The sequence below is a fragment of the Camelus bactrianus genome, chromosome 25 (genome assembly GCF_048773025.1).
Source record: "Camelus bactrianus isolate YW-2024 breed Bactrian camel chromosome 25, ASM4877302v1, whole genome shotgun sequence".
Taxonomy (NCBI): domain Eukaryota; kingdom Metazoa; phylum Chordata; class Mammalia; order Artiodactyla; family Camelidae; genus Camelus; species Camelus bactrianus.
The window spans coordinates 33,322,053-33,349,806 of NC_133563.1; the positions used below are offsets into that span (position 1 = coordinate 33,322,053).

The following is a 27,754-nucleotide window of genomic DNA, read 5'->3' on the forward strand; positions in this document are numbered from 1 at the left end:
CAGTGTTGTGTTTTAATTCTCATAAAAGTAGAGGAGTTAGTGTACCTGGAGTTCAGCAGTCGGTGGAGGGCTTTGCTCCTTACCTCTTCAGGGCACCTGAGTGGGGGGAGGGAGGCAGACAGGCGCCCTCTGCGGACAGAAGCGAAGGAGGTTCTGAGTGAGATGCAGTGCTCATCAAGCCCGAGAACCTCCCCGGGCTCTGTAACCCGGTGGAGCAGCGGATCCTTCTCACGAGGTGACGGGAAGATGCTGTTGGATCTGCTTTGCGTTGAGGTGGTGATTTACTTTCATTCTTTCTTGAGGAACTTACCGGCCAGTGTACTCCAGTACAATTAGCTCTCCTTCCCTAAACTCAGAATGAGCTTTCTTATGACAGATTTAAACCAGAAATTGGGAGGCCTTTGTCACTTACCGAATAAGCCTCCTCACCTGAAGGAGTTAATCTTCAACCCCAGATGCCAGACGGAGCCCCGGAGCCCAAGGAGCGCTTGAGATCAGGGGTGGGAGGCCAGCAGCAACTTCCACGTCACAAGACCCTTTGCTTGTGGTCATCATCCCCACTAAGTGCAGATAGAAAGCTTTATGTGTTTTACCAAAAAAATAGCAGCAGACTGTTCCTGAGCACTGGGGATAATGATTGGAATAAAAGCTGCCAAATCGAGGGCCTCTGTGCCAGCTGCTTCCTGTGCATTACCTCCAGTCCTCACATGATCTTGCAAGGTAGGTGGTTTTATCCTGTCTGCCTCCTTTGTTTTTTCAAATGAGGCATCGGAGGCTCCAGAGGGTAAAGTGACTTGCTCAGTCCTGGTGCTCAGCTGTAAGTAGTCAAGCTGAACTTTTAAATCCTGTCTGCAGTGTTTTGATAGAATACTTAAAGAAAAAAGACAAAAGGACAGAACCCAACATTGTTGTTTGTTTTTAAATAAAAGTTTCGTTATAGTAAAAGCCAGTTAAGAAGTTCCACTGGTGATGATGAATTTTTAAAAGAGGTTCCCAAAAGTGTGTTTTACCAAAAAGGCAATCTCTCTTTTCTCCTGTGTTCTCCAGCAATACTTTTCAATCTTCAGCGAGCATTCAAAGTAAGGATTTTTAATTATGTGTATTTCAGTAGTCAAGGAGAAAATAGGAAAACTTCACTGAAAATTGGTAAGTCAGATTCTTGATAAAGCTTTGCCTCTCTTGAAGGAACCTCTTAGTATTTTAATTGTCTATCACAGAAGCAATGGGAATGATATCAGGAATCTATAGCCAGTTTATGGTATGTTTACAAACTCTCCATCTTCTCAAAGTAGGCTCATAAAAGAAAAAAAAGTGCCACGAACATACAAGAACATATTCTCTCGGATGATGGTTTTGACTCTGAAGCGGCGGAGTGTGTGTTTGAACATGTGTTTGAACACTGCAGTTGTTAATGACAGTAGTTACCATTTATCGAGAACCTTTTCTGGGTAAGATGCTTTATGTACATTATTTCATTGAATTCTTCTAACAGTCTTAAAAGAGTAAATCATTTTACCTTATTTTATAGATGAGAAAACTGAGGACAGGAAGGTCAAATAATTTGCCCCAGGTCAGTTAGCTAGTAAGTGGTTCAGATCTCTGTCCGCCCCAGGAGTCCAGACCCGGGTTTACCTGTGAGCACCGGGCAGAGGTGGGAGCTTTCACTGTGACTGGCTTTGCATGTGTGACTCCCCTGGGAAAATGTCTGTCATGCAGCTCTTAAAATTAACTGCCTGGTATTGGACGGATGATCTGGGAGCAGGGCCGAGGGCGTACTGTACAGAGGAGCAGGTAGTGGCATGACCACACGGGGCGGGAACGAGGTGACCGCTGGCAGCACAGGAAGTCTGGCCGACGCGTGTACATGGGCGATGCTGTTACTTCACACGGGAGGAGCTGCTGAAGGAGCCGCGTGACTGTGGGAGGCTCGGGCTTTCTCGTCTGTCACCCAGTACTGGTCACCTCACTTCTTGGAGCTTCAGTTTCCAAATTGGAGACTTTGTACCTCCTTTGTGGGGTAGTAGGTTTAGATGTGAGGTAAGTACAGTGTCTAACACATCATCGGTGCTAGACAGACGTTACCTGCTCATTTCACAGAATTGCCTGAGACAGGTGTGTGTGTATTGGCATCACTTTGCAGACATAAAAGTATATAATAATAACTTAATACATAAATCATCCAGTTTCACTCCTTAGGGTAATTTTGTGTTATTAAAATGATTTTAGCTTTCTAATCCTGGAAATACTGAGGGAGAACTCATTCTTTAGGAAGCCTCTTTCATTAATATCACGTACAAAATTAGCAGCATCTCTGATTGACTTTTATGACGCTATTCGAGATGCAGCACCTGAAGCTTCCATTAACAAATGAAGCTTCCATAAACAGTTTTATGACTGCACATCTTAAAACGTGTCTGGACACTCAGCAGCCTCTCTCCACAAGCACAGGATAGCTCTCTCTGAATTGGTAAGCTGTAAATTTCCGTAATTTTTTACATTTCCATAATTTTTCACCAATCAGCCCCTGCTGCTATTTTAAGGACTTTAAAAGGTGTTCCTGGCACATTATTGATGTTCTTCTGTGGTATGAGAAAGAGCGAGAGTCTGTGAGAGCACCCTTTTTGATCTCTCTTTTTGATACAAATCTTACACTTGGGGTCACTGTTGGTTCAGGCTCCCACGGAGAAATGACAATGAGGAGGAGGGACGATCTGCATCCTCGTCACTTTTCCTTATTCTTCATCTGCCTCAGTTGCTCACACCCTCTGCGCTCTGCTCTTCTCCCACTAGATGGCGCTCCGCATAGCCAGGTCGCCCTCTTCTCTCCTCACTGGACCAGTGTTAGTCTGGATCAGTCAACAGGTTCGCATTGCTTTTGCTATTCACCTACTGAGACTAACCTTGCATATCTCTAACCAGCATTTTCAGAAAGTCAGCGACCTGTGTCTGTTTTGTAGCCAGCAGTTCTTGCACCTGAGGGGTGCCTGGCATTGCTGCAGGGTTCTTCACACACGACCTCCTTTAATCCTGGTGACCGCTTTGTGAAGTTGTTTTGTTGTTCTTATTTGGCAGACAAAGAAATGGAGACTGGAGAGGTATATAGCTTGTTCAGGGTCATGAAACTCACTTACATTATAGAGTTTACTATGCCCTAAAGAAAAAAATATTTCAAAAGCATTGGATTGAAAAAATTTTAAGGGAAGTGTTAGGGTAGTCTGACTTATGGCTGCTGGCCATTGTAATCTGTTTATTTTGTTAGGGAAGATTACAGTCCTGACAGTTATTTGCATTGGAGTATATGAGTCAGATTCTTTGTGTAAGGAAGCGAGCCGTTGTGAAGAGAGCTTTGTCGGCCGGCCTGGAAGCTCCTGCTCCCTCTTGCCTCCCTTGTGTGCTGACTTGAGTGGGCCCAGGGGCGCGACCAGCTCCAGGCACTGTGTGGTGAGGGCTCTTTCGCTCCCCCCCCAGCTCGTGGCTGCTGAGCGTCTGCGCTGCTCACCTGAACTGCTTGTTCTGAGCCACTTACTTCTCTGAGCCCGTCTTCCCTTTTCCGCGCGTGGCAGGAGTACCTGCTCGTAAGGCATTAGGGTGAGGTGACAATGATTTTACATTAATTTTACTAAAAAATTTTAACACATAGAATATATTTTTTATCTAATATGAGATAATTATGCCTTTATGTTTCTGTTTCTTTTGCCTTATTTTTTCACACATCAGCTCTTAGTCGCCCACCAGTGCAGTGGGTCTGCCAGTGACTTTCTAGGACTGGTTCCCCGTCACCCTTGCCTTCAGGCTGAATGTCCTCGGGGAACACAAACGGAAGTGAAATGCTTAGAAAAATCGCTCATACCTTTTGTTTGCTTCATATGTGCAAGCCACAGCTAACTAAAGTGATCCTGAGATAAGATTCAGACTATCTGGTTAAAAAGAGTAGTTACGAACACAGTTTTAAATCAGACAAACTTGAGTTCACATCTGAGCTCTGCCACTTCTCTGTGTTGTGACTTTGGATACGCTAATGCCTCTCAGTCTCAGTTTCCATGACTGTAAAATGGGGATAATAAATAAATGAAGTCCCTGTGGAGTGTTTGTGGAGTTTTAAGGAAGTACGTGTGCAGAGTTGTTTGGTGTCGTGCGTGGCATGTGGCACGTACAGTAAATAGTGGCCGCTGCTGTCATCCGCAGCTTCACGTTGGTCAGGGAACGTGTAACGCCGGGGAGACAAACGTAGAGGGAACAGTTTTAAGAGTGTGTTCGGTGCTGCGGCAGAAGAACGCATTCGGGCTTTAGGGGCCCAGAGAATCACATCTTGCTTGTCTCAGGACCAGGGTGGGCTTTCTCAAGAAGTCTTTTTCGAACAGGAATTAGCTGGATGCAGGAAGCATTGCAGGCAAGGGAACAGACTCAGGAGGGGCAAGTATGTTTTCTGGCTCTTCCAGATTATTAATCTTAGTCTCCCATGTTTCCGTAACACCTTCACATTCCTACCTGTCGTGGTGTGTTGTAGTTGTTTGTCTGTCTTCCCCTTTCCACTCCCCCTCCCATTTTTTCCCCCTGACATAAAAATTTTTATTTGGAAACAATTTTAAACTTAAGAAGAATTAAAAGAATAGTGCTTAGAACCCTTGTATACCCAGTAGGATTCACCGGTTGCTAGCATTTTTCCACGTTTGCTTTACCATTCTGTGCCTGTGTATTTTCAAGACTCATTTGAGACTAAGGTATGTTTTCTGCCTTTACCCAAGCAGCTAAGTACTTTGGCGTGTACTTCCCAAGAATAAGGGCCTCTCCTCCATGACTGTGGTCACAGGGAGCAGTGATGACAGTTGGGAAGCGACCTGCTGTTTCAGTTCTTTCGCATCCACGTGCTGCTAGCGCCAGTGTCCCCGTCTTGTCTTCATAGGATCCAGCTCAGGACCACACATTTCATTTAGTTGTCGAGCCTTCTGTCTCTTTATTTGGAACAACTCCTCCATCTTCCTTTTCACGGCACACATTTTCTGAATACTGCACAGGCCAGGCTTTCGTGGACTGTCTCCCAATTTGGGGCGTCTAACATTTCCTTAAACTCAGATTCCTCCTGGGCCCTCTTCCGGCAGGAGCTGCGCTGAGGTGGGGTGGTGTCCTCAGTGCATCAGAGCAGCAGGCGCGCAGGGTCGCGACTGAAGGTGTTGGATTTGGTCACTTGGTTAAGGTGGTGCCAGTTTTCTCCACTGGAAAGTTACCAGTTTCCTTTTGCACCTTATTCTTTTGTGGGGAGATGCTCTGAGACTGTGCAAATACTCCTTATTAAATTTCCTCATGAATTCGAGGATCTGTTAATGGTTTGACCTGCATTGACCATTGCTGCGATGGCTGTGAAATGGCAGTTTTCTAACTCAGACGCTCCAGCTCCATTTGTTGGTTGACATTCTACTGAAAGGGAGCATTTTCGTTTTCTTCTTTTTCCTTCTTCCCTCCCTCTCTCCCTCCTCCGTCAGCTGTGTGTGTCAATTCAGGATTCTTCCTAATTCAGTTGGTTTAGTCCTTTGCTGCCACTGTGTAGGTTGATGCTTGGCTGTCCCAGCTTTACCCTGGCTCCTGGGTCCTGTTGAGAGGGTCATTCCATACATTTTTTTGAGTATGTTTTTACTTTCCAGTAGGACCTTATTCCAGGCTATCCTTGCTCTGCCCCGGCTCTGGAACCTGCCGTTTCTTCCAAGGTGCCCTGGAATCTTTTAGTGTGGACTGGGACAAATTTAAAAACCAGGCTCTGGGCTGCTGGGGTGTCAGGCTGCCGGGGCCTTACCCCCACAGGGCGGGAGGTGGATGTGTTTCTGTAGACGTGTCACCATTGTCTTCATGTGAGACTCTAAGCTGAGAGCCAGCAAACTTTTTCTCTAAAAGGCCAAATAATAAATATCCTGCGGGCTGGACGTTCTGCTCAGCTCTGCCGTGGCAGCAGAAGAGCAGCCGCACACGGCGTGTGAGCAGGTGCTGGGCCTCGGGGGGAGGGCCGGCCTTGTGTCCGGTTACCGTGCTGCCCGCGCTGGGCCCGGGCGGTTGCGTGGACGGAGGGATGAACGATGACTGTCAGCTGTTTGTGTCACGGGCCACGATTCTCTCATACAGATCTTTTGGATATCGATTTCTTGTGACTTGTTAATTTTTTTGAGGTCCGTATTTGAGTCTTTTAAAAGCATGACAGGCACAATATGTGAAGTAGTACTGAGAAAAAATAATTTTGTAAAACTCCTGACGGTGGTTTTCTTGTCATGGTAATATGGTTACTTTTCTCTTAATAAAAGCATCTGAAGGCAGAGCCTCGGCCCACACGCGGTAGCGCGTGGCCTGTGCTCTGGGCTCTCGTGGCTCTTGTTCCCTGTGCTCTCCAGCTCCAGTTCTGAAAGGCAGAACCCAGCATCAGTCAGCTGGGTGAAAAATCTCAAAATTATGCTCCTTTGATTGTCTCAGAATGGATTTATTTCTTTGCGCTTTTCTTTATGTAACTTATTGCTCAAATTTATTCAGAAAAAGACCATTACAGCAGTGACAAATGGGTTTTATCAGAGAGTGGGCTCATTCTCGGGGTAAAGTATGTCATTAGGAAGGACCACCTGTTGGTGACCCAGGCTGACTACGGTCAGGGTGTGGTTAGTCACCAGTGCACATCACAGCGAGTGGCAGTGGTGTGACCGCAGAGGTCCAAATTAAATCAGGTTTAAGTGTTGACTCTAAAGTGAATCAGGCTTTTAGTTACTGCTTACATTTTTTTAATTCCAAAAACTGTTGGTGAGCAGTTTTTCTGTTTGTCGGCAGATCACCTGATTGGTTTATCAGAAGCCCTTTCTCTAGAATCCAAATAAATGGTTTTAAGGTTCTGTTTCTCAGAGGGGTTCGTGGCTCTGCGGGGAGTCCTGCTGATGATGGGGAGGCCGAGCACGTCCCCTCCCCGAGCTTTGGTCTTCCAGGTCCCGAGGTGCCTTCCACGATTCTGACTTGTTAACGAATTTTACATTTTTTGTTTAGTTGCTGTTTTAAGTATGAAAAGTACTCTCATGAGGAAATTACACAATAACTGTCACTCAGACACACGGAGAAAGGAGTTTCTCCACTTCGTGACACGTTGTCGTTTAGTTAGGGTGCCATCAGTTCAGAGCACAGAGGGAACCACAGCTGCCTGCCTGTTCAGAGGTCTGCAGTGACTTGGGAGAACAGGGGACTGAGACACAAACAGCACATGAGTCAACAGTCAGTTGTTTATGTTCTGTGTTGTACTTTCTTCTAGTTCCCTTTTCCCCCATCAGGGTTTTACTCCTTAGATGGGTAAATAGATGTGTTTCGTTTGGTAGTAGTAAGCTCTATGAGATCTATCAAGTGACCATGAGAGCATCTATGTGAAGTGTCTGGCGTATTACAGACGCTCAGAAAGTTAGCTGCCTCTTGTTCCAGCGTTGTCTAGGCCAGCAGAACACCGTTCCTTGTTTCCTCCGCCCGGAGCCCAGCGCGGGGGACACTGGCTGTGTGCTTCATGAAGTGTTTACCTGGAGGACTGGGTGTGAGCTCCTGGCCTGCTGGTCTTTGTAGTATGAAGCCTGTGATGCTTTCAGTAAAGGGTGCATAACAGAAAGTCATTTTCAGGCTTTGGGAGTCAGCACTACGGCCTGGAATAGGCAGTCTGCTCATCAGACTTCAGACTTTGAGGCCTTTTCAGAAAACCACTATCCCGGCTTCTCTTCTAGGGGAGAGCTGTAGGGGAGGCTGGAAGAGTGCTTATCTGTCCGCAGCAGTCCCCGCTAGCCTGGAGGGCGTTGGGGGCGCATCCTCGGACTGGGCAAGTGCTGGGACAGAGCTGGGTTGTGCTTCACTCCCGCTTAATGAGTTTTCAGCCCAGTGGGGAGGGAGCCAAATTAAAGGGCATTTATGTCACAGGGTGTAAGTGCTGGAATAAAGCCACAGGGTCCGGTGCACCGCTGGGCAGCGGCCAGGGCACAGAGGGCAGCGGGTGTGCAGCAGGGGGTCCAGGCAGAGCATGGGGCTGCCTGCCACCCCGTTCCCCGGTCCCCTCGTCTGAGCTTCTTCCCTGCACCTGGGTCAGCCCCTCCTCTGCAGCCATCGTGCGCTCATCTCACTCTAGACCATCCGAGTTCCTCACGGACAGGAAATCTGGTTGTTACCTTCGATTCCTTCCGCAGTGCCGAGCCAGTGCTGGGAGACGACGGTAGATCCCGGCAAACATTTGCGGAAGGAGTGGGTGGCGGCCTCAGGTTCTTCTCCTGAGGACCAGGCAGCGAATTCATTATCTCCTGTGCTTTGGTGAAGGAACATTGTTTCCTTTTACTTGAGCCTCTGGCTGCTGACTTAGAGGAGGGACCCGCCATCTCCCAGACAGGGGTGGCTGGCCGAGTGGGCACGGGCCTTGGGTCCGGGACCCCGGCCTGGGAGATCGCCCTTGGCCATCTGAGAGTGGTTGGATCTGGGCACACCTTCACCTCTCTAGACTCCAGTGGGTTTGTTAAAAAGGCGTGGTATCACCTACCTCGCAGACTTACTGTGCGGTTGGTTTCAGTGACCTACACTGAGACTGTCTCTAACTGGGCTCCAGGCTTCCGAGCCCCATGGCCCTTGTTCCCCCCTGGTCTCCAGTGCCCAGAGTAGAGCCTGACACACAGGGTGGGCACGTGGGGTTTGTTGAATGAATGATGGATGTGAAAGCAGTTTCTTATGTGCCCGGAGTGTAAGGTAAAAGCAGGAATGTGTTAAGGAATGGGGCCAGAAGGGTAGGCAGGGGAATGTGCTGAGGAGCATGAGTGCATTTAAGGCTCCGGAGCACAGGGCAAGGGTGTGGTGCAGGAGAGTGTCGTGGGCCGCTGTGCATTTCAGAAAGACCATTCGGGATGCGGAACAGTACAAGCTGAAAAGTTTTGAGTTATGTGAGTTCAGAGATACCCGTGGTATTTCTAGATGTCCACGTTCACTAAAAATGCCCTGCCTTGTGTGTGAAGCCGGGCTTGGGGATGAGCCTCCCCAGGGAGAGGGTGGGTATGCAGAGTCAGAGGAGGAGGGGCAGAGGGGGGAACCCTCGCGGCCACGTCCACATTGGAGGCTTAGACAAAGGAGAAGAGACCCTCTGTTGTTTCCTTTTCTTACTTAAGGTGACTGACTTCATAAAGCGCATGTGTAAATTACACTTAAAAATGTTTATCTTAAAAGCTTTTTTTTGGTGATGTATTTCTTTTCAAGTAGAAATCTTAAAATTTGTCACTACCAGCAATACTGAAGTAAAGCAGGTTCTCTGCAGGCTTCTCGAACCCCAAGTGATGAGTTTAGAGGAGCCCCAGGAAATGTAGGGGAGTCAGGGTCACAGCTGTGTCTCTGTGGAGCTTAGTGGCTCTTGGTAGCATGTCTTCTCAGCGACCACGTCTCCCAGACTGGCTTTGCACCGTTTCACGCCTCCCCAGTAGACTGCAAGTGTGAAGGGCGTGCTTTTTGGCTTCCACTTCTCACCAGCAAATACGAGCTGAAATTGCTGCCTCCTCTGTGACTGTTTTTGGTTAGTGTTGCTGCATCGGCAGGTGGTCGGTCCAGTTTCCATCCTGAGTGTGGGTCCTGCAGGCTGGCAGAGGCCTGCCGGGCCCTGAGAGTTCCTGGGGATTCAGGCAGAGTTTGCAGATAGCGGATGTGTGCTTTTTAGGGTTGAAGAACTTTGGCCACAGACTGTTTTGTCCCCAGCGCCTTCCATTCAGGGCTCGGACGACCAGGGAGTCTGCTTCCTGCCACCCCTGTCTGGGCTCCTGAATGGGTGGCAGGAGCCTCATCCAAAATGGGTAGAGCTGTGGGGCTGTCACTGCAGCAGCTGCCTGGTGCAGTGAGCTGAAAAAGGAGCGTTCCAGGGAAGAGCCAGGGAAGGCCCCCCTTTCAGAGGAAAGCTTTGCAGCATTGCTCCACCTCCCTGGAGGCCCTGCGCCTGGTTTCCCCGTCCCAGGTTGCTGTCCCGAGGGGTCCCCTGGGGCCTCGGCTCTTCCCCTGGTGATTCTGCTACGGGTTTTGGAGGGGGCCACGTGGACCCTTGCTGTCCTCAGGAGGTTTGGGTGTGTCTCTGATGCTTGCTTCTCACTTCCTTTGCTGCGGGCCATGGTAGGTATCAGTCAGGTGTCAGTCCAGAGTTCACAGTCTCAGAGTTCACTTCATTTCAAAGCTATCAATTCCTACTTGATTAACCTTTGAAATAAACCCTTTTCCCAGTATAATTTTGCCTTCTGTTTGACAAATATCAATAGTAAACTTTGCTGATTGCCTTGAATTGGGTTCCTTAGTTGGAGAGAAAATATTGGCCTCCTCTGTTACCACATATGCATAAAGAAAATGGTATTTCTTCTGATTAAACAAAATCACAATATTCAGAATAGGTTTTAAAACATAAATTTTGCCTTCAGACTTAACATACAGTGTGCTTGAAGCCAGCCGGTTGCCCAGGGGAAATACTCACCGTGTCTTGCTCAGCTTCTAATAATGAGACTGCACTTGGTTCGGCTGCTTCTTGTAATGTTAGGTACTTCTGCGCTATGTGTTGTATCTTAATTGTATTATTTAACACCATGGGTCCAGAATGTTAATACTAGTCAGTTTACGCTTTAGTATCTTAGAAATTCTTTGTGCCAGGGGCGAGGAGTCAAGCAGGATTAAGCTCATTCAGTATAGCCCAGTACGAAGTGATTTTCTTAAGAGATATCAATTTAAGATGAGGTGCATCTATCTGTGTAGAGAAAACAAAAACAATTTGCTTTTTCCTTTTCAGATTTCAGGTTCAGATGTTCTTTGAGACCTACTTACAATAAAACTAAAAAGCTGAAAGGGAGAGTTCACTAGTTTTGTCTGTCTGCTGTGACAAGTCACAGCGCATTGGCTTCGCTGTCTGACAGTCCTGGAGGTCACAGGTCTGGACGGGGTCTCGCTGGGCTGCAGCCAGGCTGTCGGCAGTGCTGCGTTCCTTTCTGGAGACTCGGGAGAATCCCGTCCCTCAGCTTTTCCAGCTTCTAGGGGCTGCCGGCACTCCCGAGCTCCTGGCCCCTCCCTCCGTCTTCAAGGCCAGCGACACGGGGGCAGATCCTTCTCACACAGCCTTTGCCTTCTCTGTGTTCTCCGTCTCCTGCCTTCCTCAGCCATCTGAAGGGTCCTTTGTGATTATATTAGGCCCCCTGGATAGTCCAGGATAATCTCCCCATTTTAAGGTCAGCTGATTAGGAACCTTAGTTTTCTCTGCAACCACCAGTTCTCCTTTGCCTGCAGCTTAGCGTTCTCCAGTTCTGGAGATGAGGATGTGGGCGTCTCTGGGGAGCAACCGTTCGGTCAGCCACAGGGGTTGGGGCGGCAGCGGAAGCCAGTGTTGTTCATGAAGTACTGAATATATCTTCCGCCTGGTTTTAGGAATTTTCTTGTATCAGGACATTATTTCAAATTATGCATCAGGGATTTTAGAGATGTTAAATAACTTGTTGGTGTCACATAATTATTAATAATAATGAGGTATTTTGTTGAGTTCTTGCTGAGTGTCAGACACTGTGTCCGGAGATTTACCGAGCATATTTTTCTCAATTCTCAGTACAATCCTCTGAGATGAATGACATAAATTCCACCTTATAGGTGAGAAACTGGCTTTCATAGAAGCTGTGACTGGCTCAGTGTCCCATGGCAAGCCTGCAGTGGAAAGCTTTGGACTTTGTCAGTGTGATTCCCAAGCCCATACTCTTTCTGTTAAATTAGCATGGGCCGAGATGAAAGGGCCTTATGGAGCTGATAATTAAGAAGAATGCGCAAATAGCACAAGTTTATGTATCAAGAGTAGGGCTAAAAAGGACTTGGTTTGTATTGATCCTGGTAAGCTCAGTGATGTGGAATAAACTAGGACTTGCTTCTGCAGTGTGTTTCAAATTTGATTCAGCAACATGTTTCAATTAATGTTTGTGGTTGGCTGAACAGTGGCTTTAGAGATATGACTAAGTTAAAGATCTTGAGGTGGTGAAAGTATCCCTGGTCATCTGGATGAGCCCAGTACAATCACATTGATGCTTAAAAGAGGGATGTGGAGGAAGAGTCAGAGTCAGACAGAAGACAGTGTAATGGTGGAAACAGAGATTGGAGTGATGTGGCCACAAGCCAGGGAATGCTGGCAGCCTCTAGATGATGGGAAGGACAAGGAAAAGGATTTTCCCTTGGAGTCTCTAGAAGAAATGCTGTCTTATGTGCCCATTTTAGACTTCTGTCTTTCAGAACTATAAGGTAATACACATATGTTGTTGTTTTAAGTCACTAAACTTGTGGTGATTTGTTACAGTGGCAATAGAAAACTAATACAATGTCCTTAAATAATTATGCACTGCTTAACAGTAATAGTTGAGGACTTTAATACCCTTTTAAAATAATGGATACAACAACAAGGTAGAAGGAAGGAAGGAAAGAGAAGGCGTGAACAACACTATACGCTGACTTGACTTAGCAGACATTTATAGAACATGCTCCCCAGCAACATCAGAAGTTACATTCTCCAGGAAAGACCATATGCCCACCCATAAAAGAAGCAAGCCTCAGTAAATTTTAAAGGATTGAAAACGTGTAAAGGATGTTTTCTGACCACAATGAAATGAGATTGAGGAACTTACAAATATGTGGAGATTAACAGACTTCTAAATAACCAATGAGCCAAATAAGAAATAATAAGGGAAATTAGAAAACATTTTGAGATAAATGAAAATGAAGATACAATATACCAAAACTTATGGGATGCAGCTAAATCAGTACTTAGAGGCATACATATAGTAAACACCTATATTCAAAATGAAGATAAATCTCAAATCTTTTGTCTTAAGACACTAGGAAAAGAAGAGTAAACTAAGTCTAAAACAAGCAGAATGAAGGAATGGTCAGAATGAATATTAATGAAAAAGAACATAGAAAAACAGTAGAGAAAATCAACAAACCAAAAATTGATGCTTTGAAAAGATCAACAAAATTGACAAAACTTTAGCTACAGTGACTTAAAGAAAAGAGAAACTCTTGACAAAAATCAGGAATGAAAAGGGTGTGTAACCATTGACTTTGCAGAAATGAAAAGGATTGTAAGGGAATACTGTGAACAGTTGTATGCTCATAAATTAGATGATGTGGGTGACATGGACAGATTCCTAGAAAGACACAAACTACTGAAACTGGCTCAAGGAGAAATAGAAAATCTAAATAGAACGGCAGAGAGATTGAATTGGTGAAAAACAAACAAAAAAAAAAACCCAAAAAACTTCTCAGTAAGAAAAGCCCTGGTCCAGATGGCGTCATTGTGAATCCTACCAAACATTTAAGAAGTAATTAATACTGATCTTGACAAACTCTTCCAAAAATAAGAGGAAGGAATATTTCCCAGTTCATTGTATGAGACCAATATTACCCTGATTCCAGAAATCAGACAAAGACATCACAAGAAAACTACAGGCCAGTATCTCCATGAATGTTGGCATAAAAATCCTTAGAGAATTACTTACAAACCAAATCCAGGCAACATATAAAAAGGATTTTACATCATGATCACATAGGATTTATCCTGGCAATGCAAGGTTGGTTTAGCTTCTGAAAATAAATTAATTTCATACACTGTGCCAGTAGAATATACGACAGAAGCCACATAACCATCTCAACAGACACAGAAGAAGCATTTGATGGATTCTGATATCCTTCCACAGTAAAAATACTCAACAAACTAGGAATAGAAGAGACCTTCCAAAACCTGATAAAGTGCCGTCTATGAACAACCCACAGGTAACATCATACTTAATTGTGAAAGACTTTTGCCCTTGATCAGGAACAAGCAAAGATGTCTGCTTTCACTCTTCCACGCACCATTGTTCTGGGGTTTTAGCTGGAACAGTTGGGCAAACAATGAAACAAAAGCATCCAGATTGGGAAACATCCAGAAGTACCGTTAACTCTGTTCACAGATAACATGATTTTATATATAGAAAATCATAAAGAATCTGCTAAATATCTGTTAAAACTAACAAATAAGTTCCTCTCTCCCTTCCCTTTTGTATTTAAATTTAAAATTAAATATTTCTTCTGTTAATACAGTGTGTACTTTCCTGAACTGTCAGTTTCATGAGGCCAGGATCCATGTCTGTTTTGTGGACTGTTGTGCACCTGGCACCTGCACACATGCCTTGTTCACAGAGAGTACTCTTTACATACTCAACAATGAATGTTTATTATGGAAGAAATAGAAAGTATATTAAAAAAATTGCACTTCCCACAAAGCAACTATTTGGAAACAGACATTGTTAATATTGTAGGCAATTGACTGCTCCATATAAAACTTTATATTTTGTTTTGGTAGCTTAGCATCCTGTCAATAGCTTTCTTAGATTATCAGAATGTTGGGGGTGCTGTTTTCATGGCTGTGTAGAACTCCACGACAAGTGTGTCATCCTGTGCTTGGGTGATTCCTCACTAATGAGCATTTACAGTGTTTTGAATTATTGTTAATTCTGATCTGTCTGTTCTGTGCCCTTACATTCTGTCCGAGTCTGCCCTTTCCTAGATCACTGCAGGGCCTGAACTTGTTTCCTTACCACTAATGGGATACTCCTCTCTCTCAGCACCTGCATTTTAAAAGGAAACAATGCAAAATGCAGGTCTTTTTAAACATGCAGATGCAGTCAAGTCATTTTTTTTTGTTTAAAATTTTCACTGGCATATCATATCCTCAAGGTAACTCATACCCTCAAGGTCTTTCTCAGGACGGTGTTCATTGCCCCACTTGCCTATCCGGTCTCATGTCTGCTGCTCCCCTCTAGATCCAGATTTCTTGTCTGATTCATGAAAGCACTTTCTTTTCTGTAAGACCTCTGTGTGCTCTTCTGTTGTTTTGTTATTTTAAACACAAATGCCCTTCTCCCTCTTCTGTGTGTAATTCATTTATGTTCTTAGGGATTCAGCTCAGGTGTCACCACCCAGAAGAAGCCAGTTTGCCACCCACTCAGTTCTGGGTTGAGTACCCTCTTCTGTCCTTTTCTGATCTCTTGGAGTATCTGCCTAACTCTATCGTGGCCATCATCACCCTAGATTGTAATCTTATTCATGTGTCCCTTCTACAAGGTAATCTCCTCGAAGGTGGGGCCTGTGTGCCCAGTGTGCCTGGAACTCAGATACTTTGTTTAGGAGTCTCCCAGAGTTGAATAGCCAGGTCAGAGTTCATCAGCATGACAACCTTCACTGTCTGATTTATAGACGCGCTGCACCAGCTAAGCCTTCTGCCAGTAGTGTGGGTGTGTACTTAAATGGGGCCTTCTGAATCATATTTTGAGGTAAGATATGTTAGGATAATTTGTGCTGTGCCTGCTTTGGCCATGGTTACTTGGGGAGATACTGGGTAGAAAGCGTTTATTTGGCAGGCTCTCACCCTGTCACCTTTTATGAGTAATTGGCAATGGGAGCAAAATGTACTAAACTGGTACATTTCCCATTCTGCCAGGTACCTGCCGTATGGTTACCTTTCAGGTGTAATGTTTTGTTCTGTGATACTGCAGACGGTTAGAGGGCTTCCTCTGACACCCAGCATAATGATCAAAACAGGAATAGGCACACTGCCGGAATTAATGCTTTTTCATAATTTGGAGAAACTCTTGAAGAAGCACTTTTGTCTAGTCTCCCTCTGGTTTTTCAAAGTAAAAAATAAAAGGTTTTCTAATGTCATTAAGTATTACATGAATGGATATGTTCAGAGTTGCTCATTGGGCTGATGGACTTACAGCAGTTAAAGTTGTCCATAGGGCAGAGAGAAAAGTAGTTAGCAATGTTGTATGTAGTGTTTGGATTCGCATCTGACAAAACCTGCGGTAGAATCACAAAGCATTTCACAGCGTTGCCCTGGGAGATAGGACATGGTTGGATTTATAAAGTTAATACTAGAGGGCAGGGTGGTAGAGCTGAGCTCTTGGTTACTGGGTCACTTTGTGGAAGATAATCAGATAATCCTGCATTGGCTATGCCCAGTTGTCCTAAGCCTCCATAGCCCCAAAAGTCCCTGCCACCGCCTTTTTTCTCCATCGCTGTTTCTCGGTCGTGTGTTGGTGTGTTGGGATGGATGGGAAGTGGCTTGAGGGCCTGGGAAAAGCTTGTTACTGGAGATTCTGGTTTTGTTGTTTGAACAAGTAGTCTGACCGGGTGGATGTCAGGTGGGCTCTGGGCCAGCTGTCGGCTGCGGGGATGTGTGTTCATCGGCAGCAGTTTCCTCCCCTGGGAAGGGGGGTGGCACTGCCCAGCCAGCGGTGTTGTCGGGAGGTGTGTGTGAGGCAGGTCGGAGTGGGGGCTGTAAGTGAAATATCCATGAAGAGTACCATGGCTTCTGCCGCCCAGCAGGGGCCGAGGCCCTGCTGCTTCCTGTGTCTTTCCTCAGGCTCCTCCCGTCGGGGCAGGGGGAGAAGAACTCGCTGCGCTGACTGGTGGGCGCGGCTTCGCTGCTGCTCCTGGGCTGGCTTCTGGGGTGATGGCAGGTTTTCTCCCCACGGCATTTCCAGACATCAGGTCTCTTCCCTCCCTTTCTTCCTCTGTCTCCCTCACTCTGTATCCCATTCCGTTAAGAAGAAAGGTCAACACTGATGCGTTCTGTCAAGATGTTGTATTGACTAATCAGACCCTCTCTGCGCCTGGCTCAGGTTTGAAAGTTGCTGAGTGTATTTTATGGGCGCTTTTCTTTTACATTAAACACGTGACACAGTGGTCCGACCTGTCTGGAAACATCTCCCCCAAACCAGTGATGATTATAGTTGCATTGCTGCAGAGCACCAGACCCAAAGAGGATGGCTTGCGCGAGGCAGCATTCGTCTGCCGTGGGTGGGTTGGCTGTGGTGGAAGCTGCCCACCCGGCCTGTACGTGCTGTCGGGTGAGACGTTGTCATGGCGGCAGTGGGGACTGTGGGGGGCCTTGTTGGTACTTCAGGATCTTTGAAGCTAATGGGTCTTTGTAGCTGGATAGTAAAACGTCTGTGAATCAGAGTCACACTCTGAAATTATGTGATTCTGTACCCGTCCCTTGTAAGTGCGCTGTGCAATGAGGCCATCTCTCGGCAGGTGGGATCTGGGTCTGCCCTGGCCCGCAGGCCAGCATCTCACCCGCGCTCTCCTGCCGAGCTGAGCTCACTCCTCCGTGTCCCGGCCCCAGTCAGGACCCAGTGCCCATTCTGGACCCAGTGCCCATTCTCACTCCCTTCCAGGGCTGTGAGGACTCTGTTCCTGGGCCAATACAGGGCATTTTTAGGCATATTGTAGAGCACAAATGGACAATTCTGATTTGTTTGGATTCAAGATGACTCTGAATGTCCAGTATTTTGGAAGGCAGTATTGGATAGCAACTAAGAATGAGGCCTCTAGAATCAGATCGCTTGGATTTAAATCTACCGGGTCCCCCAGCTTGCTGGCTGTGTGCCCTGGGCAGGCAGTTTAACCCTTCGGTTCCTCAATTGGGGTAATATGTGAAATACTATAAAAACATTACCTCCGAGGGCTGTAGTGAAGATTACACAGACACAGGTGAAGTGTTCACTACCTGGTAGGTAGTAGCATTCAGTTAACGTCGGCTGCTATTATTTTTATTAGTATTTTTACAGTTTGTATTTGTCAAGTGCTGTGGCAGTGCCATGCTAACCGCCGGGGGTGACGGTGAATAAGAGAGCAGCTGCCGCAGCCTACCTGACCCTGTGCCGTGGAACCAAGTGTACACCGTGTGATCAAAGCGGTGCTCAAAAGTGTCCTCCCCGCACCCCAGGCACCCTCCTCACTCAGCTCAGTCGCCTTCAGAGCACTCCTTCACCGCCTGGCCAGTGCTGCGGGTACCATCCGTCCCTCCCTCCTGGAGCGCAGACTGCGTGTCAGCAGCAGCTGTCTGCTCACTGTTGTGCCCCCGTACCCCGTAACGGTGACTGACACACAGGAGGTATTTAGTAAGAGATAAATGGATGCCAAAAGTGCTGTGGGAGCACTGGTGGGAAGACAAGGAAAACTACAGAGATGATACTTTTACGTTGGGCCTTGAAGGGTGAGTAGGAGTTTGCCAGCTGTCCACAAGGTGGAGACGGCACTGCAGGCAGAAGAGCAGAGGCTTAGAGCCTGAGTCTGGTGTGTGAGTGAGAGGCTGACTTTTGTCTGTTGTCACATCAGGTGCTCTTGTGGCCAGTTCGCGTGGAGATTATAGGAATTCATTTTCTGTTTGGTTGCTTACTCAGTTTTCAACACCATGTTGTCATCTAAACCCTTGCTTTCCTTATTGTAGGAAATTTTTGTTTTTTTTATATAAGATTTTATTTGGTAGCTTCATCTTTCTGGGTAAAGTTAATTTCTAGAATATTAGCTGTTCCTTAATGATATAATCAAGCACAGATAGGAGTAAATAACGTTGGTAAAGATAATGATGATACCATGATGGCATTTGCAAATCACTTTACAAGTGCTCTTACCAAAGATTTGCACTCGTTACCTCACTGAAGCCTCTTAACAGCACCGTGAGGTGCAGGCCTGATTAGCATCCCTGATTTCCGTGTTTTCTTTTTCACTTGCCTAGTCCTTCAAAATGTGTCCTTTTGTTATTACCAAAGGCCTTGGCTTTGGAGTGCCGCATGGTGTCTTTGCTTGGCTTGTGCTGGAGTAGAGCAGTCCTGGCCCCGGGCCTGGCCCCAGGTGAAGAGCAGTGTGTCTAAGAAGCCTGGTCCGTGTGGCCCGCCGGGTTTCCCCCTAGCTTTCCAGTGGCGGGGACACTCATGGCTCCGGGCCCTCCTGGGCTCCTTGCCGCACGCTGACCTCGTGTCTGAGAAGCAGAGCAGGTGAAGAGCTCAGTGAGACTGGTTGGTGAGCCCAAGGGCCCCTCCAGGACCATCTCTAGTCCTTTATTCTCTCTGAAGGCGACATCCCTCCCTCGGAATGTACACTTTATGAGGGCAGGGTCTTCGTATTACTCACTCCTGACACCAAACAGTCAAAACCTGCCCCGCACATAGAAGGTGCTCACTGAACATTTTGGGTGAATGAACATTAAACATGTGGTAGCCTCCTTTTGTCTGCCAGACGTCCGTTCTGTCCCAGGCCCTATCTGAGCTCCTGTTTGTGGGTGAAGGGGGGATGGGGGAAGTGTCGCCTCCTCCCAGGAATTAGAGGTTTCTTAGTAGTGAGGGCGGATGTTGTCTCTGTTTGCTAAGTGACAGGACCAAGGCTCAGGTTAAATAACTCGACTCGGGGTAAGTGGCCGGTAAGTGGCAGAAACATATTCAGACCCAGGTAGGTCCCTCCAAAGCAACTGAATGATTTTCTCAGCTCCGCTAGAAAGGGATGGTAGTGGTTGTGTGCACGTCATCTCTGCATATTTAGATATGTGTGTTTTGCCTCCCAGATGTTTCCAGTACATGAGCACAATTTGAATAATAACAGTGATGCTTACCTGTGTAGCAAAACCCATTCTTACATGGTGTCTACTCACTGCAAGTTGCTGTGCTTAATTGTGATTGAAATTGATTTGCAGAAATACTGTTATCGGATCTGATCAAATACGAATCATACTGCACAGAAATACTTGTTTTCAGAAGCGTTTCTGGTGAAAGACAAGCAGTCTGATTCTTCTCCTTTGTTTTCTTTTCCTAGAAGAGGGTAGTGTGGGCTCATCTATTCGAACAAAATGATTTTTCTCTTCTGGTTGGTATTTTGACCTTGCACCTTTAGATCTCTGTAAAACAGATTTGCTTTTTATATTCTTTTATGTTTCTTTTTAATTTTTCTAAACATTTTAAATTACTTAAATGTTTTCACATAGTGTCTGAGTATATGTATCATTTGACATCATTAATTGGCAGTGGCTAATATGTTTAACATTTAAGGTCCAGCAGGGCCTGTGATGTGTCTCTTTCTGCTCATTGTTGATTTCCTAGCACATAGAGGGATTCAGATGTTTGTGGAATAAGTGAATTTGTTAAGTACTTTTGTATCAGACACTATGCTGGAGCTGGATGAGGAGAGGAGAGGAATAAAGATGCTGACTGTGCCTTCAGGATGTACCCAGGCAGGAGGAAGACATGAAGTGGTTCCGTCCTGTTGGAGGCGCGGCCCCAGTGCTGGAAGGGCGCCTGGAGAGTGTGACTCCGGGGGCGTTTGGAAGGAGTCTTGACGGGAATGGTACGTTCCAGGTTGAATTTACAGCTCAAGTGGGATTGAAGGAGCAGAGGGGGAACGGATGACAGCATATTCCAAGCCATGGAGCCCAAGGGACCATGGGAGATTCTGGGATGGTGAGGAGTCCTGGGTGGATGGTCGTCGTGTGGAAGGGAGAGGCTGAGAGAAGAGTCAGCTTGTCTTAACTCCACTGAGGGTCTTTACAGCTCGGTGAGTGTGGATGTTGTCCTGAAAATAATTGGAGGAATCTTTAAGAATCTTTACTGTTAGGCTCAAAGGATTGTTTTAGCACTGTTGGACCTTGTCACACAGCAGTGCTGAACGAATTGTGTGTTTTTAAAAATTAGTGTTAAAAAGTTCAATTTGAATGTATCTTATTGTTTGCAGAAGTTGTTACTGTGTGTGCACATGCACAGGTGTATGTATGTCTGCTGTCAGTCTTCAGGAAAATCAATACATGTGTTTCTATATACAGTACATAAGTGTATGAAAATAGGATAGTTTTATATATAAAGTTGTGTGTTTGTATAGTTATATATATATCTGATTTTAATTTGTGCATTTATTGATACGAATCATGCTTTGCTTAGGGGAGATTATTACCATGTTGATCTCAGGAACAGGAATGAGGGGGAAGAGAATTTTTAGATCTTTTAATTGTTATTGCCAAATTACTGAAAAATCAGCTTTATTAGGTATACACAGTGGCTTGTAAGAGGGGTCATGTTTCTTTCAGTTACTGAGCTGTTGAAATACCCTTCTTACTTTGAATAGATCCTCAGCCTACAGAGGTAGGAAGTTTGAAGACTCACTCCAGATTCAGCTTAGTAGTAAAAACACTTTTAAAAAGGATTAAATTATTCCTTGCCTGTACTGTTATTTGTATTCAGCATCCATAGGTTAGAGAAAGTTAGGGACAGCAAGGGTCAGCCTCCTGCCCGGCGTCTTTTGGGAGCATGGTGCCATCCTCAGCTCCTGGGCGGGGTGAGAAGTGGAGCAGCATGCGGAAACAGGACTGTGGATCTTCACAGAGCAATTCCATGGTTGGCTGGAAGTCGGGCTACTGCCAAGCATAGAAGGAGCCCGTGTCCAGCTGAGGCTGCTGGGCAGCACCGCGCTTTCAGGACAGTGGGCCGTGTAACGTGCGTGGTCGGAGGGCGTGTCTTGATTAGGACTGCAGACTCAGCGTGTGAGTAATTGCTCCTCGTAGTTGATGCTTAAGAAGCATTTTCTGAGAGGAAGCTGGTGAGTGTTTGTGCCCAGCTAATCCTGGGTCCACAACCAGCAATGCTGATGAGCAGCTGTGAATTAGATACGTTGCTTTCCTGAGTGTTCCCTATTGTTCTGAAAATCGCAGGAGATGGCCTGTTGTAAGGCCCAATAAATTGCCTGGAGACTGTGGTCGCCCAGTTAGTGCACAGAAGCGGCCGTTGCGATGATGGTTCATATTTAGGTTTATTGTTGTCACATTACAGCTAGTAATACACAGTGAGAGGGCTTCTTGTTTTCTTTACTGATTCTCTCCAGCCCCTCCGCCCCAAGTCCTTTACCAAGTCTGCCTCCCTTACTGGACAGTAACTCCCAAGAGGTCAGGGCTGATTTTTTGTTTCTCCACCACTGTCTTGCTCACGGTGCAGGGCAGATGGCAGGATTCAGTCCATTTAGTGACCAGTGGACAAGCTGAGTATCTGTCTTAGTGCCCCGTTCTTTTGACATCTTTTCTTTCCTGGCTCTGGGCCAGCGCTGCTCTGTCTGTGCAGCTTGGTCTCCGTATCCAAGGCCTCAGCTGTAGTTGGGTTCTCCTCCACGTCACTGCCCTGTTTAAAGGCTCTGCTTCCTGTGGTTTTCCTAGCCCCGCAGGCCAGGCGTGCTCCTTGGGGTCTCTGCATGTTTATGACAGTTCTTTTCCAACTGTGCCCCTTTCTAGTTACATGACCTTGAGCAAAATGAGGTTGACAAAAGTTTTATTGTAAGGATTAATTTTTTTTTAATTATAGCCATTTGTGTTGCAGATGCAGAAACACTTTAATGTTTCCTAGTTACAGAGCCTTATCACAGCCCTAATCCCTCCAGTTGCACCAGAAGTCACCCCACGTGTCTGGGAAGGACTGGGGTTCTTACTTGGGAAGGAGAAGCCATGGGGGTCTGTACCTATACATGAAGGGCAGGTGCCTTATAAACCGAGGCCTGTGACTGTTTTGATGACCCCTCCAGCTCTGAAAAAGGGCATGTCTACCCTGTGTCCCCTGCTTTTGACGTATGTTGTCTAGAATTTGGGTTTGTAGCTTTTTTTACCATAAGAAATCGATTATGCTTTGTTAAGTGCGGTGTTCTGGTTCAGGAAATGTTCCTTGGAGGAAAAGGCCTGCCCTTCCTCCCTCCACACCTACATGGATGTCTGATCCTTTGAAACCTGTGACCTCAGACAAATTACTTCCCTGCTCTGTTCTGGGCTTCTGCCTCCTCACCTTTAAAATTTGCTCACCCCTAGAGAAAGGGAAACTGGAAAAATATGAGCGAGACTTCTCAGTTTGGAAACTGTAACACAAAAAGTATTATCATTGCCATCATTGTCACTGTTAGAGTTATTGAAACACAGGTGTGGGAGTTGATATTTTTTATATAATTAGGTTTGAGAAGATTAATAATATGAACGAGTGACTGATACAAGGCATTGTGTAGTCAGGTGGTAAGAGGAAAGTCAAGGCGTTGACTGAGGGTACATTACTGACAGAAGGGACTGTCACCAGAGGTTGAAGTTCTGATGGAGAATGGTTCTTTATTTTTTTATTGGACTTTTTAAAAAACAACTTCTTTGCTTAACACCTTTAGGTTTAAACACAGATTAGTAAAATAGGCAATGACAATAATAGCATTGGAAACAAGTGCCATCTGACGTTTGACTTCACGGAGCTAATGTTTATTTAATGTGTCTTATATGCCACTTGATACGTGTCGTTATTTTGAATGACGTTTTAGAACTAAATAAACCATTTTTAACATTTTATCATTTCTCAGAGGACGGAATGTGTATCGTAGCACCGTTTTCAGAGTTTGGGAGCGTCGGCGGGGGACAGGGAGGATGAGTTTAGTGGGCACGTGGCGGCTTGTGTTGACCAGGACATCCAGGCGAGGGAGGCCAGTAGGCGCTGCAGCCCGGCGCACACAGACGGGAGGGAGCCTCTCTCTTTTACACTCTCTCTAGCAGTGGACCCTCATCTGAAAGTGGGGTGCCAGGGCTTACCCCTTTGTGGGCGGTGTGAGGGTTGAATGGGATAATCGGTGTGAAGCGTCTTAGGCACAGGACATACTCAGCTCAGCTGGCTGCTGAGCTGTTGATGAAAGGGGTCTGACCCAGTGAAGATGGTGTGGGGCCGCCAGCACTCTAGTGGCGGATAAAGCTGTGACAGTAGACGGAATCCAGAGCAAACCCCATAGGCCCACACGAGAAGGCAAACGTTTGCCCACAAAATCTGTAAATATAACTGAAGTAGAGTCCACTGAGGGAAGAAACAGAATGCAGGGGAAATTTGCATGGACAGTGTCTTGTCATTTTCTTGTCAATTAAGAAAGAATTGTTTAAAATAAGAACCTTTTTTTTTTTTTTTCACTAGGAGCCTGGTTGGTAGCTTGTATGGGAGGTAATTCTGTTGACCAGTATGGAAAAGTCCATGTTTTAGAACCTTGTGTGTGTTTCTGATGTGTTCAGGGTTCACAAATGTCAACGTATGATAATAATTTGTGACATTAAAAAAAGGAAGAGAGCTTGGGAATGTTCATTTGTTCACTTATCTTATGCTTATTGTCCTCATACTAACCTTGTCCTTGGGCCGGGTGTGACGTAGGGAGCAGCGGGAGCCAGATGGGACTTCTGCTCAGGTGGAACGGGAACTGCAGGGGAAGATGGGCAACATAAAGGCGAACGCAGAGGGGGTGCCCGCTGACGCCGAGTCCGAGTCCGCTGAGGGTGGCGGGCGTTGTCGGCAGCGGCAGCGGGAGGGAGGCTCTGAGGAGGACCATACAAAAGCTGGCGGGGAGGAGGAGACTGCCTGGTGAGAGCTGGGGCGTCGCCCAATGTGAGTTTTCATCTTGACAACAGGAAGACTAGGACTAGCTACCTGGGAGCAGCTACAAAGTCTGCGTTGTTTTTGGCCTTTTGTAGTTTTTGAAAACAGAATCTAACAATCTCTGATGTCGCCTGCTCTTAGCTGCAGTTACTTGCTCTGAGGAAGGGGTGGTTACGTGACTGGAGACCACCCCAAACGTGCAAACCGGTGTTTTAGAAAGGTTTTGAATGATTATTGCCTTCCTCACTGAGGATGGAACTAGAAATTGTAGTGGGAACAAACTTCGGTGGGAACTGTGAAGGCTTGTTTACATGTCTGCCAAGGACTAGGTATAGAAGGCAGTGGTTACTAACCATTTTGCCACCAAACCTTAATTTTATCTAATCCCACATCGCATTCCCATTACTTTGAAAAACTGCAAACTAACAAATTGAGTTTCTTAAATAATAATACTAACAGATCCACTTATTGAGGACCTACTACGTGCCAGACCCAGTGGTCAGCATTTTACAAATAATTTAATTTTTCCCACAGTGCTGCCAGGTAGGTACCTACGGTCAGAGAAGTTTAATTGCTCAAGGTCTTACACACGGTTTTGGATTCTGTCTCCTGATTCTAAAACCACACTTTCTCTGTTATAAAAGACATTCATAATGCATTAGAGCGGCCCACCAGTTTCACCTAAAAATGTTTTTGTTGGAGCCGTAGGAATTGTTAATGCTGTTGAATGTCTCTCTCTGAGTGTGCTCCTCTTTACTATTTGTGACAAAGAGAAGCCTGTGTACAGCCCTTCTTCGGGACGCCATGTTAGCAAACAGCCGTCTCAAGGGAAAACACTTGTGTGCTTGTTCGAGTTGTTAGCTGAACCAGCCACTTTTTTCATAAAGATCTATTTTTTCTTGAAAGATTGATATTGACATATTGATAAAGATTATTCAGGTGTGGGTATTTTGCAGACTTTTTCTCAAAAATGAAATAAGTTCGCCTTTACTTCAGGTTAAGTAGCTATATTTGTTGTCAGTGATAAGATTTGAGCTTTCAAATGAATTCGAGCTCTTGAAATTCTAACCACATGCTTCGCTGTTTCCTAATACTTAAAGACTGATGAGTGCAGTGATATAAACAAATACGCTTTTTAAATATTGTAAAATGAAAGTATTTGCAATTTGAAGACTGCACAGAAAGCCAGTATTTTTCAAATGATCATGTATGTTGTTACAAAGTCATGCAGGAATAAAAGATTCATTTCAAGTGTAAGATAGGCCAGTGGATTTTAATTAACAGAATATAAGTTCATTGATACAATTTCAATTCCATATTGCAACTCACCTGGAAAAGGTTAGTGTTTGTTGCGTTTTGGTGTCCAAAGAATATCCACAGTTACCTGAGAAGCCTGTTAAAACACACCTCCTTTTCCCCCGTCTGTCTGTCTGTAAGGAGTTTTTTCATATACTTCAGTCACAACATTTTGTAATAGATAAAACTTAGAAGCAAATAAGAGAATTCAGCTGTCATTTTTTAACGATAGTCATTAAATAAATGTGCGGAAGTAAAAGTGCCACTCTACTCAGATTTTTTTCCTTTTTGAAAATGTGGTAATTTTTATGAAAATATGTTTTTATGTTAAAATGTAATGGTTTGTTTTGTTGTTTTTAAATTAATAAATGTTTTTAAGTTTCTCAATTTTAATTTAAATTATTGTAAATATTGATAAATTATAACACTTAAACAAAAAGCTCTCTGGGGTTCTTAACATTTTGTGTGAGTCTAAGTGGAAGGGATCCTAAGACTGAAAAGATGGAAAACTCTAGGGCTTGTGAGACTGTGGTTCACATCTACGATAATGCTTTATACATTTGCAGGCAAAAGTAGAAAACTTTGTCCCATGAATAAATTAAATTTCTTGACCAATAGCTAGTAACACACTGTGTGATGTTCTGGTTGTCTATTTAGTAACTGCTTATTCTATAAACTATTGTTCTAATGTAATAAAGTAGGCTGTTTTAAAAATTCTTTTGTACATTTAAGATTTTGATAACAGGAAAAAATCACACTGATTTTTAAGGATATATTTTATTGTCTGCTGTATACTTTCCTCACCCACAATCACCAGTTTATGATTATTTGAAAAAACAAATAGATTGACAGCCAGATAAATAAGCCTCAAGACTAGAAGCAGCGAATGGAATGCTGATAACCATTTGCCAAAAGCCAGGGATTTCTGTGATGCAGTAAGAGGATGTAATGGGTGTGGGAGCACTTCGAGTCATAGGTAGTGCTGAATAAATATATGGAATTATTAGCACTAGACTTGTGGATTGTAACTTATAAAGTAATTTGCTCCTTTTTATATTTTTTCACTTGATTTTGTATATCTTAAAGCAAAATCCATTTTTCATTTACTTTCTGACAGTGATTAAAACACTTGCGTATCTGTTGAACTAATCCACTTAGAAAAGCTCTAGGTATGGAGAAAGTTAAGCAGCAAAGAAAACAGAAAGTGGAAAGGAAATATTCAGGTCTTGGATTACAGATTCACAGTGGAGAATGTGACACTATTGCTGTAGCCAGAAACGTGGACCTTTTATCAGATGTGGGCACAATACCTATTACTTTCACTTACTAGCTTGAAAGGCAAGAAGAGACTCCCCTGTGTTTGTCTACCTCCCTTGGAGATTGAGACAGTATATTTAAAAGTGCCCAAAATATGTTTGTCTGAGGTTCGGTAGGCTCTCAATACATGCTGAGTCCTGTCTCCTTCTCTCCTTTAACTGTACCCAGTGTGGGCTATGGCTGAACAGACATTTAATTTACAAAACAAACAAAAGCAAAAACAACACTGACTGAACTCTGAGCCTTTTCTTTTTTTGTAATATTTTCTTTCTTAGAATTCAGAGTTTTTGAACATACTCAGCTGGTGACTCATGAGCATACATGAAGGTGTGATGCCTTGGCATTCGGACGTTTGGAAGTCCACATGAAATATCAGTCATAATTCTTGTGGTTATTGGTTCTTGTTTCAGGCAAAGTTTTTTTCTTTTAACATTTTATATGTATGACTTGTAAAATATCGCTTCTGGAAGAATCAAGTGTAGCTATTGAGCAGGAAACTTAAAAGGTATCAAAGATTTAAGAGATCTGAATGCATTTGGAGGAAATAGGAATGAATTCAACAGATTTAAGCTAGAAGTAGATTAGAGGAAAAGAAATAGGACGTCATACATTTGTATCCATCCTCCAGTAAGATTTTTTTCTGTTTGACTAGTTGTCCAAACTTGTAGCTTATTAATCCTTTTATTCCGTCCTGTAGAAAAGTTGTAATGTAGTGATTTTTTTGTTCTTTGATAGATACATAACAGAATTTTCCTTAACACCTTATTTTTCAGTCCCAGAGTAGAATGACCCTGTATTTATAAGAAGGCATTTTGTGGATACTACTGTGTAGTAATTCTCACTTTTTCCGGTCCTCAGCCCATGGCCTTAGATTTATATTAATGTATAATATTTGAATTTCT

The 27,754-nt window shown here is 44.8% G+C and overlaps 1 protein-coding gene across 3 annotated transcripts in view; it reads left to right on the forward strand.

Annotated features, from left to right (window-relative positions):
* The window catches only part of KHDRBS3 (KH RNA binding domain containing, signal transduction associated 3), a 139,717-nt gene that overhangs the window by 5,612 nt on the left and 106,351 nt on the right, over positions 1–27,754 (forward strand). Inside the window, exon 1 of one of the 3 annotated variants that reach the window (XM_074353123.1) lies at positions 20,061–20,175. The exons of the other annotated variants lie outside the window; for them this stretch is intronic. Coding sequence (XP_074209224.1) covers positions 20,076–20,175 — 100 coding nt within the window. The 5' untranslated portion in view covers positions 20,061–20,075. Of the gene's footprint in view, positions 1–20,060; positions 20,176–27,754 lie in introns of those variants that run through there. 3 annotated transcript variants of the gene reach the window in all.